The sequence below is a fragment of the Stegastes partitus genome, unplaced genomic scaffold (assembly GCF_000690725.1).
Source record: "Stegastes partitus isolate 25-593 unplaced genomic scaffold, Stegastes_partitus-1.0.2 Scaffold1540, whole genome shotgun sequence".
NCBI lineage: Eukaryota > Metazoa > Chordata > Actinopteri > Pomacentridae > Stegastes > Stegastes partitus.
Window position 1 is genome coordinate 138,590 of NW_007579271.1, and position 13,951 is coordinate 152,540.

General features: G+C 40.2%; 1 protein-coding gene across 1 annotated transcript in view; it reads right to left on the reverse strand.

The window, feature by feature from the left end:
• angpt4 (angiopoietin 4) overlaps window positions 1-13,152 on the reverse strand; it is an 82,628-nt gene extending 69,476 nt beyond the window's left edge. Inside the window, exon 1 of the mRNA XM_008300430.1 lies at window positions 12,139-13,152. Within this exon, the coding sequence (XP_008298652.1) occupies window positions 12,139-12,525 (387 nt within the window). The 5' untranslated portion in view covers window positions 12,526-13,152. The remainder of the gene's footprint in view (window positions 1-12,138) is intronic.
• Between the last annotated feature and the right edge of the window lie 799 nt (window positions 13,153-13,951).

The window sequence follows — 13,951 nt, forward strand, 5'->3', positions numbered from 1 at the left end:
CTTGTGTATGGACAAATAGATGCACTTCTAATTGCAATTTCTGCTTTTCTTTTTAACACAATATGTGTACCTGTGTGGTGGAGACAAGTACAAGTCACTACATTTATGAAAAAGTTCAGCAACGTGCAGTATTCAAAAGTGCACCACTGGTTTTATGCTAATTCACCAAGTAAGCTATCCAAACAACATTAAGCTATCTCACGGTTGTCGTAGGCTACACTTGTAAATATTGCTTTTTATATGTTTAATTTCATGTATATGACAATGAAGGACTTATATCTATTAAGCGCGGGTCCGACTCATTTCATTGCTGCTGCAGACGTTATTTTCTATGTATATTACCCGTCTGTTCATCAAGTCATTTACAGTCCAGTTGGAGNAGGACAGGTTTAATATCCTCATGTGGCAAAGATGCAGATTTTGATCCTGCATTAACCCTCCACACCCCAAACAGGTTCTGGCTTTCTTTTGTTTTGGCTGCATTTTTACTTCCCCTGGTCTCGTTAGTCACAGATATATAAAGTCCTGAACCTAATAAACTTTGTAAAGCTACATTCAACTTCAGCTTTTTCTGTTTTTATGATTTATGGCCGTATAACTGTGTCACACTGCACAGTTCTCTCTATTTCTAGTCATGTTGTTACAAAAACTGAAAAAAAACCCTAGAATCAACATGTAAAACTTTTTTCCAAGTGGCCACAAATCTGACTGATACTCTGAAACCATGGTGGCTCGCTGTACGCTACATATCGAATTATTTGCCTTTTTTATTTGTCTCAATACTTTAACTCAGTGAAAACACAGCCTGCACTTCAGCCGAACAGTGACTGCATTTTTCTCAATTTTAGTTTTTTAGTCGTGTAAATGGTTTGTTTTTTACATTTGTTCCGTGCTGGGATTCGCAGAATAGAGTGATTGTGATTAAATGACTTGAAGCTTAGATTTGGTTCATTTCTCGGGGAGAGAGCTACACATCACACATGGACTGTTTGAAAGTCGAAAATCCAACTGTTCTTCCTGTTTATCACAGTGTCTCACTCTGATAAATGGTTCCATTTATGCATTTTTAAACACACAACATGCCTTTCGGACCTGCAGGCAGGTTTTGGGGTTCAGAGAGTTAAACGGAGCTCGGTGGCACAACAGACTGGCTGTCGAAATACATAAAAACATGGATTCACTTCAAGCTAGAGATGAAACAAAAGAATAAAAAAATCATCTTGTGAATATTTTTGACAGACATCATGATTTAGAATTGTACTTCTAGTTTCTTTCTGTTTCAGTGAGAAAAATGTAAAAATGCTGACGTGATTTTTGCTGCGACGTGTATCAAACAGAACCAACCAGCGTGTTTAGTACCAAACAAATCTGGAAAATGTGATTTGTAGCAACATTTAAACATCATCAAATAATTACTCCCGCGATCTGGGTGTTGCAATTGAGAAAGAGACAGACAACCAAGCACACTCACATTCACACCTACCAACAATTTAGAATCACCAGTAAACCTCAACATGTGTTTGGACTGTGTGGGAGGAAGTCGGAGAACCTGGAGAGAACCCACGCTGCACGGGGAGAACGTGGAGACTCCACGCAGAAAGACCCCAGACCCAATGTGAGTGCTAACCACAGAGCCACCGTGCTGCCCCCCAAGTTGTATTAAATTAATTCAAATGGCTTGATAAAATACTTTTTCTCCTCCTTAACAACCTAAAAACATGTGTTAATGCTTACTCCTTGAACTTAATATAGTAATATACTAAATACAGTTTCTGTAGAAGTTGTCAGAACTAAAAAAAAAAGACTGATACGATGATATTTTTTTGGTTGTTCATCTTAAACATTAGTGTTTAGGGGGTGTTTTTTTGATCAGCTAATAATTTAATGTGTGAAAAAATATATATATATATAATATTGCTGCTGTTTTTACTTAAAGTCAAAAGCATATAACATGCAAAATAAACTACAATGAATTATATTTATCCTTTAGAGGGTTGTCTACGGAGTCAGATTGATGCCACTATAAAATAATAGATCCAATATATTAATCAGAATTTCTAAAATATTAAACAAATATAGTAATTTGAGAGAGAAAAAACTCACTAAAGCAAGTAAAAGTAATGTCAAAAGTAAATCTTATGAGTGACGCTTATAACAACATGGAAACTCCACACAGACAGGCGACAGTGCGAATCACTGCCCTTCACATCTAATATATTCAATGAATCACATGTTGTTACAGTCGAGTGTGATGAAACACTAAATGGTGGATTTACTGTCACTTACTCAAACTCTGCTGTTGAGAAACACGTCTGTCAGGTTGNTATTTTTGCAAAACTTTGATAATCGATTGAGCCTACAAAGCTCAGTCCTAAAATAACAAATATACCCATTTATGTATTTTCTTAGTTTTTTTTTTTTTTTTCTGGCACAACTTACTACAAAAGTTCAACAAAAATAACTTTTATTCATTTTTATGACCACGTATTTCCTATTAAACAATCCAATGTTTTGTGTTGTATTATTGTGAAAACCACAATATACAGTTTAGCGCAAAAAAAAAAACCTGCTGAAAATGGGTTAAATATCTATAGTTTATAAAAACAAAAACAAGGTGATGATTTGAGATGAAATAACTCAAATTATGATGATGATTTTATGATGATTTGGAAACAAGAAATTTGATGATGATGCCTTTATTGTCACCACACATGGACGTAGAATTCTGTGTATTTGCAGGTCGACATATAAACTGGACAAAAGTCACTGCACGGCGATCAACAGACACTTTTAGGTGTATCTGCACTCAGTTTTTTTTTTCATCCAGGCTTCAGTCTCAGTCGTTTTCTCTGACAGACCTTTGTGCTTTTGTGCTCATAATCTGTAACAGCTGTCATTCTCGGCTATTTGACAGTTTGATTTTCTCTCTGCTTCGTTTCTGCAGTAAAGACATTGTGAAACACTGTATCATGAATTTATTTCCTCCATGGCAGCAAAACGTGTTGCAGCAGCCTTCAGACAAACTGCTGTTTGGGCCGACTGACTCTGGAACAACCCATAATACTGTATCTGTGCATCTCAGAACATAACAATCTGCTCTTGAAATATAAAACAGCTCCCACTTCTAAAGCACTAAAAAGGTTTACTGTAATATTTGGGTCAATACAGTAACATAAATAATAATCTGTCCTTCTCCACTATTTTCTCTTCCCTCCCTCTTCTTTGTTTCTGTCTTATGTTTCCTCTCACCTCCCTCTCCTCCCTTGCATTTATCTCGGCTAGCTTTATCTCTTTCACCCTCTTTGTTCCTCTCTGTCTTGCTTGCGCTGCCTCAGTGCAGTGATTTATGGGTTAACAGGCGACATGTCTGGAAGTGTTGAACTATGTCTTCCTCTTTATTCCACCCTCCTCTGTTTTGCTTCTCTCCATCTTGAACACTTACTCCTTCATTCTGTATCTTTTTACCTCTGAGCGGCAGACACCAGCACCTCCTTTTCACTTACTTTGTCTCGTTACACAGAAATGTTTCACGAGGACAAAGAGCGAAATGAAAACTTTAAAATTTTACAGTGACTAAAAGCCCCCCAGTGACACATTTTAGCTGCTAAAGAATTTTTTAGCAGGAACTTCCTCTTTCATTATCATAATGAGTCTTATTAGGAAGAAGCTGCCTCTTGTCACTCTTTCAAGCTGGTTTCTATATGAATCACTGCTATCAGTGGCTGTGGGTGTGCCAGAGCAGAAAACCTACACAAAAATTTCCAGATATGAAGCATCAATAAAACCATGTAACCCAGAAATCCACTGACATTTAGCACCAGCAGGAGTAGAGTTTTGCCAAAATGTATGATAGTTTAAAGCGTAACCCTATCCAAGACTTTCATGTTGTCGTACGTAGAAGGTCTTTGGGGGTCCATTGGACCCCAAGAAAGAATATGTGCAAAATATTTGTTGGTATTCATTATAGACTTGTATTTTCTGATAAGTTGATGTATTTTTGGTTCCAAATGCAAGACAAATGTCCCTCTTTTTATATTTAACAATACCTGTCACCTAAACCAAATGGCCTGGTCCTGAATAGGATTTTAAAAAAAAGCAATAATGATTGATTGGTTAATAAATGCTAATGTTACTCTCATAAGGAGAAAAGTTCTTCATCCACAGCCTTCTTGGATGGTTCATTACTTTTGTCAGCAGAAGAAACAAACTCCATGTGGAAACCTCTGCATTGTCACAACTATGAACTCATACAACCTAATGCAGCTAGACTTTTTAATTTATTGAACCTTTGCTGAATTTTCAAGATTTTATATTAACCAACACCGTATCAAAGAAGTCGTTGGCGTGGCTGCATTATGTGAAACCAGACGGTGAAAGGTCAAGTGTAAACTTTGCACTCAGCAGTTTGTGTGTCGCAGTTCAACAACCAACAAAGCAGATCATCTAAAAACTGTAGGCTAACTTGTTCGTGTTACCCTTCATACTGTTCATATTTCACGCCTTCACAGTGTGGTATGTCTAAGCACTGTACTGACTGTGAAGAACTCCTGTCAAGAATTCCCTCAAACTTTAAGCTGCACATCTATTTAGAATGTCTAAATAGCCGATGTCACATTCATGTCAATAGGAATACACATAAAACATGGCCTGCACAGTGTCACAGTTTCAAGATTCTCTAAAACCACCATTTTCCTTGATTTGACCCTTTGACACTGGTGGATCTAAAATCCATCTCAATTTTATACGGGTCAAATCTGACCCGAAGCAGCCTCAGTGTACAAACAGTTGTAGCACTTGTACAAAAGTATAAGATTTTAAAATATCTGTGTGTATTTTGGGTCACTTTAGGAAAAGTCATCAAATTTCAGGCTAAACGAATGATGTTCAGGATGTTTTTACTGCTGTCAAATGTCAAAACGGGTCAAATCTGACCCAAAACAGAATGTAAGGGTTGAATTTGTCGATAGTTCCTCCGTTGTAATCATGAGCTGATGTAGTTGTGTTTTCAGAAATCATACAAACATGCAGGTGGTCTGCTGGAAGTCTGTTGTTATCCTTTCAGTATAAAACATTCAAGTTACGACTGAATATTCTCTTTATTCATGTGTTAATATGCAGCTTATTTCTATGTTTCTGGGTAATTAAATGTTTATTTAGAATGTATTTAAGCTAACAAGACTAGCAGTCGGAGTGCACCCATCACACTGTGGCCCATGTAGCTCATCCAGAGGTATCATGTAGATGTTTTGTCCAGTTTTGAAGAGCAGGTATGATTTCAGTCGTCCTGCATTAGAGTTTACATACAAACAGCATCATGACGACGTCTTCCTTTAGTCATTTTTTTGTGCTTTATGTTTACACAAGACTGATTCTTTATTCAGCTGTATGGGGGGATTTGATTTAAAAATATATATATATAAAAATATTTACACTTAACTCTGAAGTTAATAGGATTTCTGTTACAAAGAGAGAAGTGGTTTGCACAGCTGTCTAAGATTTTATTGTGTTCGACTGGTAGAATTATTTGGTGCAGTTGTTAAGGTGTAACTGGACAGGAGGCTCAATGTTTGGCTAAATGTCCATAAAAATATTATTCATGTTAATTCTGTCATTTAAAAAAGCGTTTTCTTTTTCCCCAGCAAAACAATTTGCTGCTGCGACTCTAACCCTTGAACTGAATCACAGGTTTTCCCTCTTTTTTTTTTTTATTCCTTTCTTCCTTTGCTTCCCTCTGCAGCGCTGCCAGCTTGTTTGAAGAGCCTCAGGCAGATTCACTGCGCTGATAACAGTCCAGTAATCAGCTGCAGTGATACAGAAGGCGGACCTGGCTCCCACTAAAAGAAACTCCTTTTACATCCTTTTCCTCTTTACGGGGCTGTAAAAGCCTTCAGTAAGTACGTCTGAAATTGAGCCACATGTGGTGAGAAAGCAGCTGCAGGACGACATGACAGGAGACGCATACAGCGTCGACCAACAGGATCTGCCAACAGTGGCTCGCTTGTTCTGCTTTGTTCTTTGTAATTCTTACAACTTTTATAAAGTCACGCCATGTTTTCAACACTGTTTGTTGTCAGCGTTCTTTAGCAACAACCACTTATTGTATTTGCATTCAGTATTTAGGTCTGTGTCAAATGATTGTCATTGTTAATCGCGGAGCCATTCCCAGAGAATTCAGACCATTGATGCACTAAAGAGTCACAGAAACAATGTGGTTCCAGGCCTCGCCCCTCAGGGTTTGATTGCTGTCATTAAACCCCAACCACAGAGCCAGGAAGTGCTGGGTGTCCTCATCAGAACACTGCTGCTTGGGTTTGGCGTCCATCTTTACCTGTGTTTCCACTGGTGTCGTTGGTCACAGTAACCCCGCCCCCAGCCCCTGACCTGCTCGGTTCTTAGCTCAGTGAAGAGTTGATGCTTTCTAAGCACCAGTTTTGAGAACCTGGAGCCGGTTCTAGGTGGTGGCAACACAAAGAACTGGTGCTAAGTCAAACTCTGGTCCAAACTAGCAGCGGAACCAGCTCAGTGGATCCTCACCCTGTACATTTTCCACACGTCCGAAACAATGGTGCACTTATATAGCGCTTCTATCCAAAGCACTTTACAATGTGTTTCTCATTCACCCATTCACACACACATTCGTACACCAGTGGTGACAGAGCTGCCATGGAAGGTGCTGCCTGCCATTGGGAGCAACTTCAGGTTCAGTGTCTTGCCCAAGCACACTTCGACTGTGGAGGGGCGAGGATATCGAACCACCAACCTTGTGATTGGAGGACAACCCGCTCTACCACCTGAGTCACAGCCGCCCTAAACATCAACTTCTCTGACAGGTGCCCTTGAAATGAGACATTTACCAATGTATATGTAATCTTATATAGATGAAATATTTGAAAAAACTTCAAGAATAAAAAGATCTACCAGCATAACCATTATGTTGCCAGGCTGATAAGTCAATAAATACCAGTGTTGTGATTCATCTATCACTGATCATGTCACCATGTCTGCAGATGAACTAATGCATGTGTTTTTCTGAATGACTTTCTTCACGTCACATTCTCATGGAAATATACAGCAGACACACAAGCAGCAACACACACTCTCCCACTCATGACCACATCCCCTGTGATTCCATTTCCTGCATTAGTGCTGCTATTTGTGTTTTTAATTTCTACTTTTATAGCTCGTGTTGTGTAACTCGGTGTCCCGTCCAATCTTATTTTGATCCCGTGGAATAAGATCAAACCCCCGAGTAAGAAAAGAAAATCTGATGATTTTGCAGCAATCGCAGTCACGATACATGACTGTGTAACAGAAACACACAGCCGTGAGACTTTACATTATCAGACCATAAACCACCAGCTCACAGCAGTCAAAGCTCTTTATGAGCTGGTTTTAAACATCCCAACACTGCAGAGCTCCATCATGAAACACACTGCTATGGTAAAATCCTTACAAACATTCCCAGCATAGCCTCCAGTTCTCAATAATCATCTCCCAGTTATTCCCAGCAGGGGAGTAAATTCAGTATCTCAAGAACAAGAACCTACAGCTGTTACTTTAGATGCTGTGGAGCATAAACAACCCATGAAGATCAGAACAGACTTTTACAGCTTTTTATATGAAGGGAATACATCCTGAAGTAGGTCAGCCTGCAGTGTTTTGATCAAGGACGCTTGGGTTGGGATGGTCCAAGTTTCTCTGCAATAACTTTTTCACAACGCCACAGAAGCCTAACAAATAGTCACACTGGGATTTGAAATCTGAATCTTGTCTTCATAAAAAGAGCTGCACAGCAGATATTTCACATGACATGAAAGCTCTGCAGATTTCATTTCAGCCAAGTCACAGCAGAATGAGAAGTTGTTGAGGTCACCAGCTGATGTTTACCTTGGTGGAGACATGCAGGTATGGATGCTGTTGTCTTTTACAGTGCAACATGTCCTGCTTATTTGAATGACAGTCATCTTTATCAAAACAGCTTGTTCATGTTGTGTGTTTCTGTTTTGATATTGTTATCGGATTCTCAGTTATTACTCAGACTACTGGCCCCACAAAAAGAACTGGTCGAAAATAAATCTCCACTACATGTTGTTGAATAGTTCTTATATTTAACTAAAACAGTGGAAACATTCTTATGAAGTTCTTNAAAAACATGGATTCACTTCAAGCTAGAGATAAAAAATGTTAATATTTTTGACAGACATCATGATTTAGAATTGTACTTCTAGTTTCTTTCTGTTTCAGTGAGAAAAATGTAAAAATGCTGACGTGATTTTTGCTGCGACGTGTATCAAACAGAACCAACCAGCGTGTTTAGTACCAAACAAATCTGGAAAATGTGATTTGTAGCAACATTTAAACATCATCAAATAATTACTCCCGCGATCTGGGTGTTGCAATTGAGAAAGAGACAGACAACCAAGCACACTCACATTCACACCTACCAACAATTTAGAATCACCAGTAAACCTCAACATGTGTTTGGACTGTGTGGGAGGAAGTCGGAGAACCTGGAGAGAACCCACGCTGCACGGGGAGAACGTGGAGACTCCACGCAGAAAGACCCCAGACCCAATGTGAGTGCTAACCACAGAGCCACCGTGCTGCCCCCCAAGTTGTATTAAATTAATTCAAATGGCTTGATAAAATACTTTTTCTCCTCCTTAACAACCTAAAAACATGTGTTAATGCTTACTCCTTGAACTTAATATAGTAATATACTAAATACAGTTTCTGTAGAAGTTGTCAGAACTAAAAAAAAAAGACTGATACGATGATATTTTTTTGGTTGTTCATCTTAAACATTAGTGTTTAGGGGGTGTTTTTTTGATCAGCTAATAATTTAATGTGTGAAAAAATATATATATATATAATATTGCTGCTGTTTTTACTTAAAGTCAAAAGCATATAACATGCAAAATAAACTACAATGAATTATATTTATCCTTTAGAGGGTTGTCTACGGAGTCAGATTGATGCCACTATAAAATAATAGATCCAATATATTAATCAGAATTTCTAAAATATTAAACAAATATAAGAATTTGAGAGAGAAAAAACTCACTAAAGCAAGTAAAAGTAATGTCAAAAGTAAATCTTATGAGTGACGCTTATAACAACATGGAAACTCCACAGAGACAGGCGACAGTGAGAATCACTGCCCCTCACATCTAATATATTCAATGAATCACATGTTGTTACAGTCGAGTGTGATGAAACACTAAATGGTGGATTTACTGTCACTTACTCAAACTCTGCTGTTGAGAAACACGTCTGTCAGGTTGTGGCTGTTCTGTTGATGTCGAAAGCCGCATTTAGACGTATGTGAGGAGGTTACATCACACCTACATTAAGTCTTGTCTGAAAGAGGCTGCCCAACTCGGCAATGGCAACAGAATGTGGGAACACTCTGAGCGTTTCTGACGGAGGGGAAATTGCTAAAAAAACTAGATTAGAGAAGTTCAAGAAGAACTCGACAGGCTTCTCCTTTTGTAGCGAAGACTGGTTTCATGTTTGGTGGAATATCACCAAGTTTGCTAACAACCAGGTGAAACAACTTCTTTTAAACTCCGACGTTTAGGACTATTTAGTTACTTCCTAACTTGTCAGGATCCCAGCCTGCTTGAAAATGATGTGAGTTGTGATAAGTCAAGGAAGTGGCTGATTTTTCTTTTCCTTATATAACCAACAGTAGGTGTCAGCTTTCTGGACCCAAACAGCCAACGTATTCAGAATCCTAAATAAATCTGCTGTTAACTGTGAAACAGCAGCATTACTCAGGCAGCAGCTCTCATTCCTCTGAAACGCTTAACTGATCCTTATGATGATGAATGGGGACTCCCTGCGTTTACAAATGTTTTCTTTCATTAATCTGATGAAATGGATCAACATCACCTGCTGCACTCAAATCACTTCAACCTGCACATCAGCAGGAGTCTGACTGAAGGCTGTAACAACCCAGGAAGACGCTGTGTGGTCTGAGGCTTCTGTATTAACTCAGCTTACTTCTATCTTTGATCATTGCTGCTGTTAATGTGACTCTCAGGTGACTGGTCAGTGTTATTTAGTCAGACCAACAACAGCCCAGTGAGTGATGATGTGCTTCACATCAAATTAGTCTGCTAATGTAATAAGGAGCAACGTGGTTGTAGATTATTAGTCATGTCTGTGGTTGTAGTTAGTATTCAGTTCCTCTGCATTTCACAGAGACATGACCTGATTCCTGTTAGTAATTCTACTTCTTATTGCTGTCGTTGCACTAGAACATCTACTGGTTGCTCTCGTTTTCAGCTCGGTGGAGGCCGGAGTAGGAGCCTCCCTGTATGATTCATAGGTTACTTGAATTACAAATTAAACAGTAAAAATACACACAGCAAACAAGCTGCAATCATCCACAGCAAATAACCTGCAACATTAGTAATCGTCACAGCAGTTTATATCAAAACTGTCCTTCTGACTTGTTCACTGTGGTTAGTCTACCGGCTGCTCAGCTGGAACTGATGTCCACAAACACTCATGCAGCAACTTTATCAGTCCAGGAAATCTGTCAGGATTTACTGCCACCTCTGAAAAGTATTTATTGTCAGAGCAGATCATCAATGTTGTTGGAAGCCTGCTATTAGCGTCCTGCTGCTCCTGAAAGTTAACAGTCTTAGCAGCTACAGCTGCGCTCTCTTTGAAAAGCCTTGCTTAGCGTTAACATGAAGCTCAGACAGCTAGTTAAACCTTTTTTACAACTTTATGCAGAGTTTATGCACACCATGCCAGACCAGTCAGCAGTTAGACAGCAAGGAGATACGCCTGTTATGAAGTTCCACAGGGTTCTGTGTTAGGACCAATGTTATTTACTTCCAATAATGTTGTCCAGTGTTGCAGATGACACCCAGTTATATTTCTCTATAAAACCAAAGGAAACCAATCACTTAGTCAAACTCCAGGCATGTCTGAAGGACATAACAGCCTGGATGATTGATGATCAAGATTTGTCCTTAAATATTAGTCTATGCATTTGTAACTTCTAGGTTGGACTATTTTAACTTCTTATTGTCAAGATGTCCCAATAATTCTCTTAAAAACCTCCAGCTGATACAAAATGCTGCAGCCAGCGTTCTGACAGGAACCAGTAAGAGAGACCATATTTCTCCTGAACTACTTTCTTGTCACCAGCTCCCTGTAAAATCCAGAATAGACTTTAAAATCCTCCTCACATATAAAGCTCTTAATGACCAGTTCTATGTTCTATGTTATCTTAAAGATCTTGCTGTACCCTATATATATATATATATATACTGTATCCTAACTAAGCTCTTAGCTTTCAGACTGCAGGTTAACTTGTGGTACCCAGAGTTTCCAGAAGTAGAATGGGAGCCTTCAGTTATCAGCTCCTCTGATATGGAATCAGCTCCCAGTTCGGGTTCAGGAGGCAGACACCCTCTCTACTTTTAAGATCAGGCTTAAAACTTTCTTCTTTGATAAAGCTCATAGTTAGAGCTGCTCAGGATCACCTGAGCTGTCCCTTAGTTATGCCGCCATAGGTTTAGATTGCTGGAGAACTCCCAATATGCACTGGGCTGATCTCCTCTCTCTCTCTCCTACAGATCATCACACAAGAAAACTTAAGGTGTTACACCCCAAAGCACACACACTGAGACACATAAACGAAGACACACACTGTGTGCACAGCGGCAGAAGTACATTGAGTTTGTCTTGAAGGAATCTTGAGTTACTTTGGTGTCTAATGCATATTTTCTTGTTTTGTGTCTATTAAAGGGTTAAATGGCTCAGAATGGGGCATCCATCAGCAGCATGTGGCAACACACGCTCTGCCATTCTCCAGTGTTATGTGCAGCCTCTAATCAGTGTTGATTCCACTGTTATGAATGCACCCAGTGGTGAGTCTCTTCTGTCAGAGGAGGATTTGGCGAGTAGAATAAAAGCTGCTGTATAGTTTCGACAGAACTTTACTACTCTGTTAAACATAACTGCTTTTGTCTGGTCTCATGAAAATGCAAACCGAAGCAGATTGTAAAGGCAACTCTTCTCTCACTGCTGACCAACTCATCTTCGTCTAAACACCAGCAACGGAATGAGACGTGCGTTAGATGTACCAGAAAGAAAAGCAGCTGGTTTGTCTCTTACCTTCTGCAGCCACTGCGTGTTGTTCTCCATCGTGCTCTCCAGGTGCTGCAGTTTCTGAGCCGACCATTCACCGTCTACAGGCGGCGAGTCTCTCTGCACGACGCTCGCTCCGCCACGAGAGCCACCATATTGCTCGGTCTGCGATGGTCCTCCTGCGCCCTGGCATCCGTCCAGCTCCGGCAGGATGAAGGTGTAGCTGCATTGGCCATGTTGGATGCGGTGAAACCTCCTCCTCTTCTCTGAACCTCCTCCACCTCCTCCTCTTCTCTGGCTTCTTCCAGCTCCTCCTCGTTCTGCACTCGCGGCACCGGCCGCATCGGTGGCGGCTGACAAGGTCCAAAGCAGCAGAAGAACCAGCAAACCCCGGCTGAGATTTAAGCCTTTCATGACACGCTCTTCACCTGTGTTTAAATGTTTTCGCTCTGACGAGAGGGTCAAGAGAAGCTCAGTCACACGTTGACCCTGGTTCACTTTAGGAAAGCATCCGTGTGCAGGAGTTTCTGCACCTGACAATCAATCCATGAGTCTGAGCCTGTAACAAAATCTCTTGAGTGCGTTTGTCTAAATTTCAACTGATCACTTTCCTTGTGGAGCACAAGTAGCAGAAAGCAACACCTGTTCTCTCCTCAGCTGCGGCAAAGAAGCTCATCCGCTCTTCTGTCTTCTCTTTTGGGTGTTAATTTTGTTCCCTGCGCTGTTGATGAAAACTTTTCAGGGTGGGTCCATTGGCTTGACATTGAGCAGGTCTTTGAAATTCCCTCCTGTCCTCAGCGGTGAAGATCCAAATCCACCCAGGAAAAAATGTGGATGAAGAGAAAGCTGAACAGATAATAAAGGGAGTGGAAGCAATGTGAGGATGATGAAGAGTGATGCCCAAAGTGGAGATGTTTAAAAAGCAATATGGGAAGATTTAAAAGCTGCATGTAAATAAAAGGCTTCTGAAATGGACCGCTCTATCCTCAAATGTCCAGAAATAAAGGAAAACAGAAGAAAATAAAAGATGATAAAAGAAAACTCCCACTCTTGTCTGGTGGCTCCAGTTTCAGAAGTGGCTGAAGAGAGTTGCTTCTGCCCCCTTCTTATCTGGGGCTGGCTGAGAAAAGGAGGAATGAGCGAGGGAGGGAAGAGGGGGAGGAAGAGGAGGAGAGAGAAAAGACGAAGGAGAGGGAGGAGTGGAGGGACAGGAGACCTGAGGGAGGTCTATTAGAGTACCCTCTCTATTTGTGGGCTGAGGCAAAAAAAAAAAGGAAAGAGACGAAAGAAGGAATGAACCAGAAAAAGGGGAAGATTAACAGAATAAAAAGGGAAGGGAGAGGGAGAAGCTAAAAGAGAAACAGCCAGATAAGAGAAGGAGAGGGTACAAAAAGAAACTCAAGTAGGAAAGACAAAAAGAACCTGAAGAAAGAGAGATCTTAAAGTGGTGCAGTAGCTGCTGTGATCTTCTTTCTTGACTAATCTTTCAGTTCTGAAGTAAATCTTGATGCCTTGTATGGGCATTCATGCTGAGTTGGCAACTAGAAGCTGGAGAGATTTTACTTTGTCCTCTAAACACAGCCATGCTCTGGGGCATCATGGGAGATCACTGGGCCAAGGCAAACCACACAGCCCACGTACTTTAGGTTAAAAAAAAAAAAAAAAGAAGCTGTCTCTCCGTCGCAGGATGTACCTCCTCACTGCCTCTCATCTGTTCAGCCGCTCTTCCCTCTACATGGAAATACATACAGAGATTAGTTCCAGACAGATGGCTTGGTCCCAGGCTTATGAAAAACAAGCTCTCCATGTCAGTTGTCAATTACTGCGTTTATTTGCACAG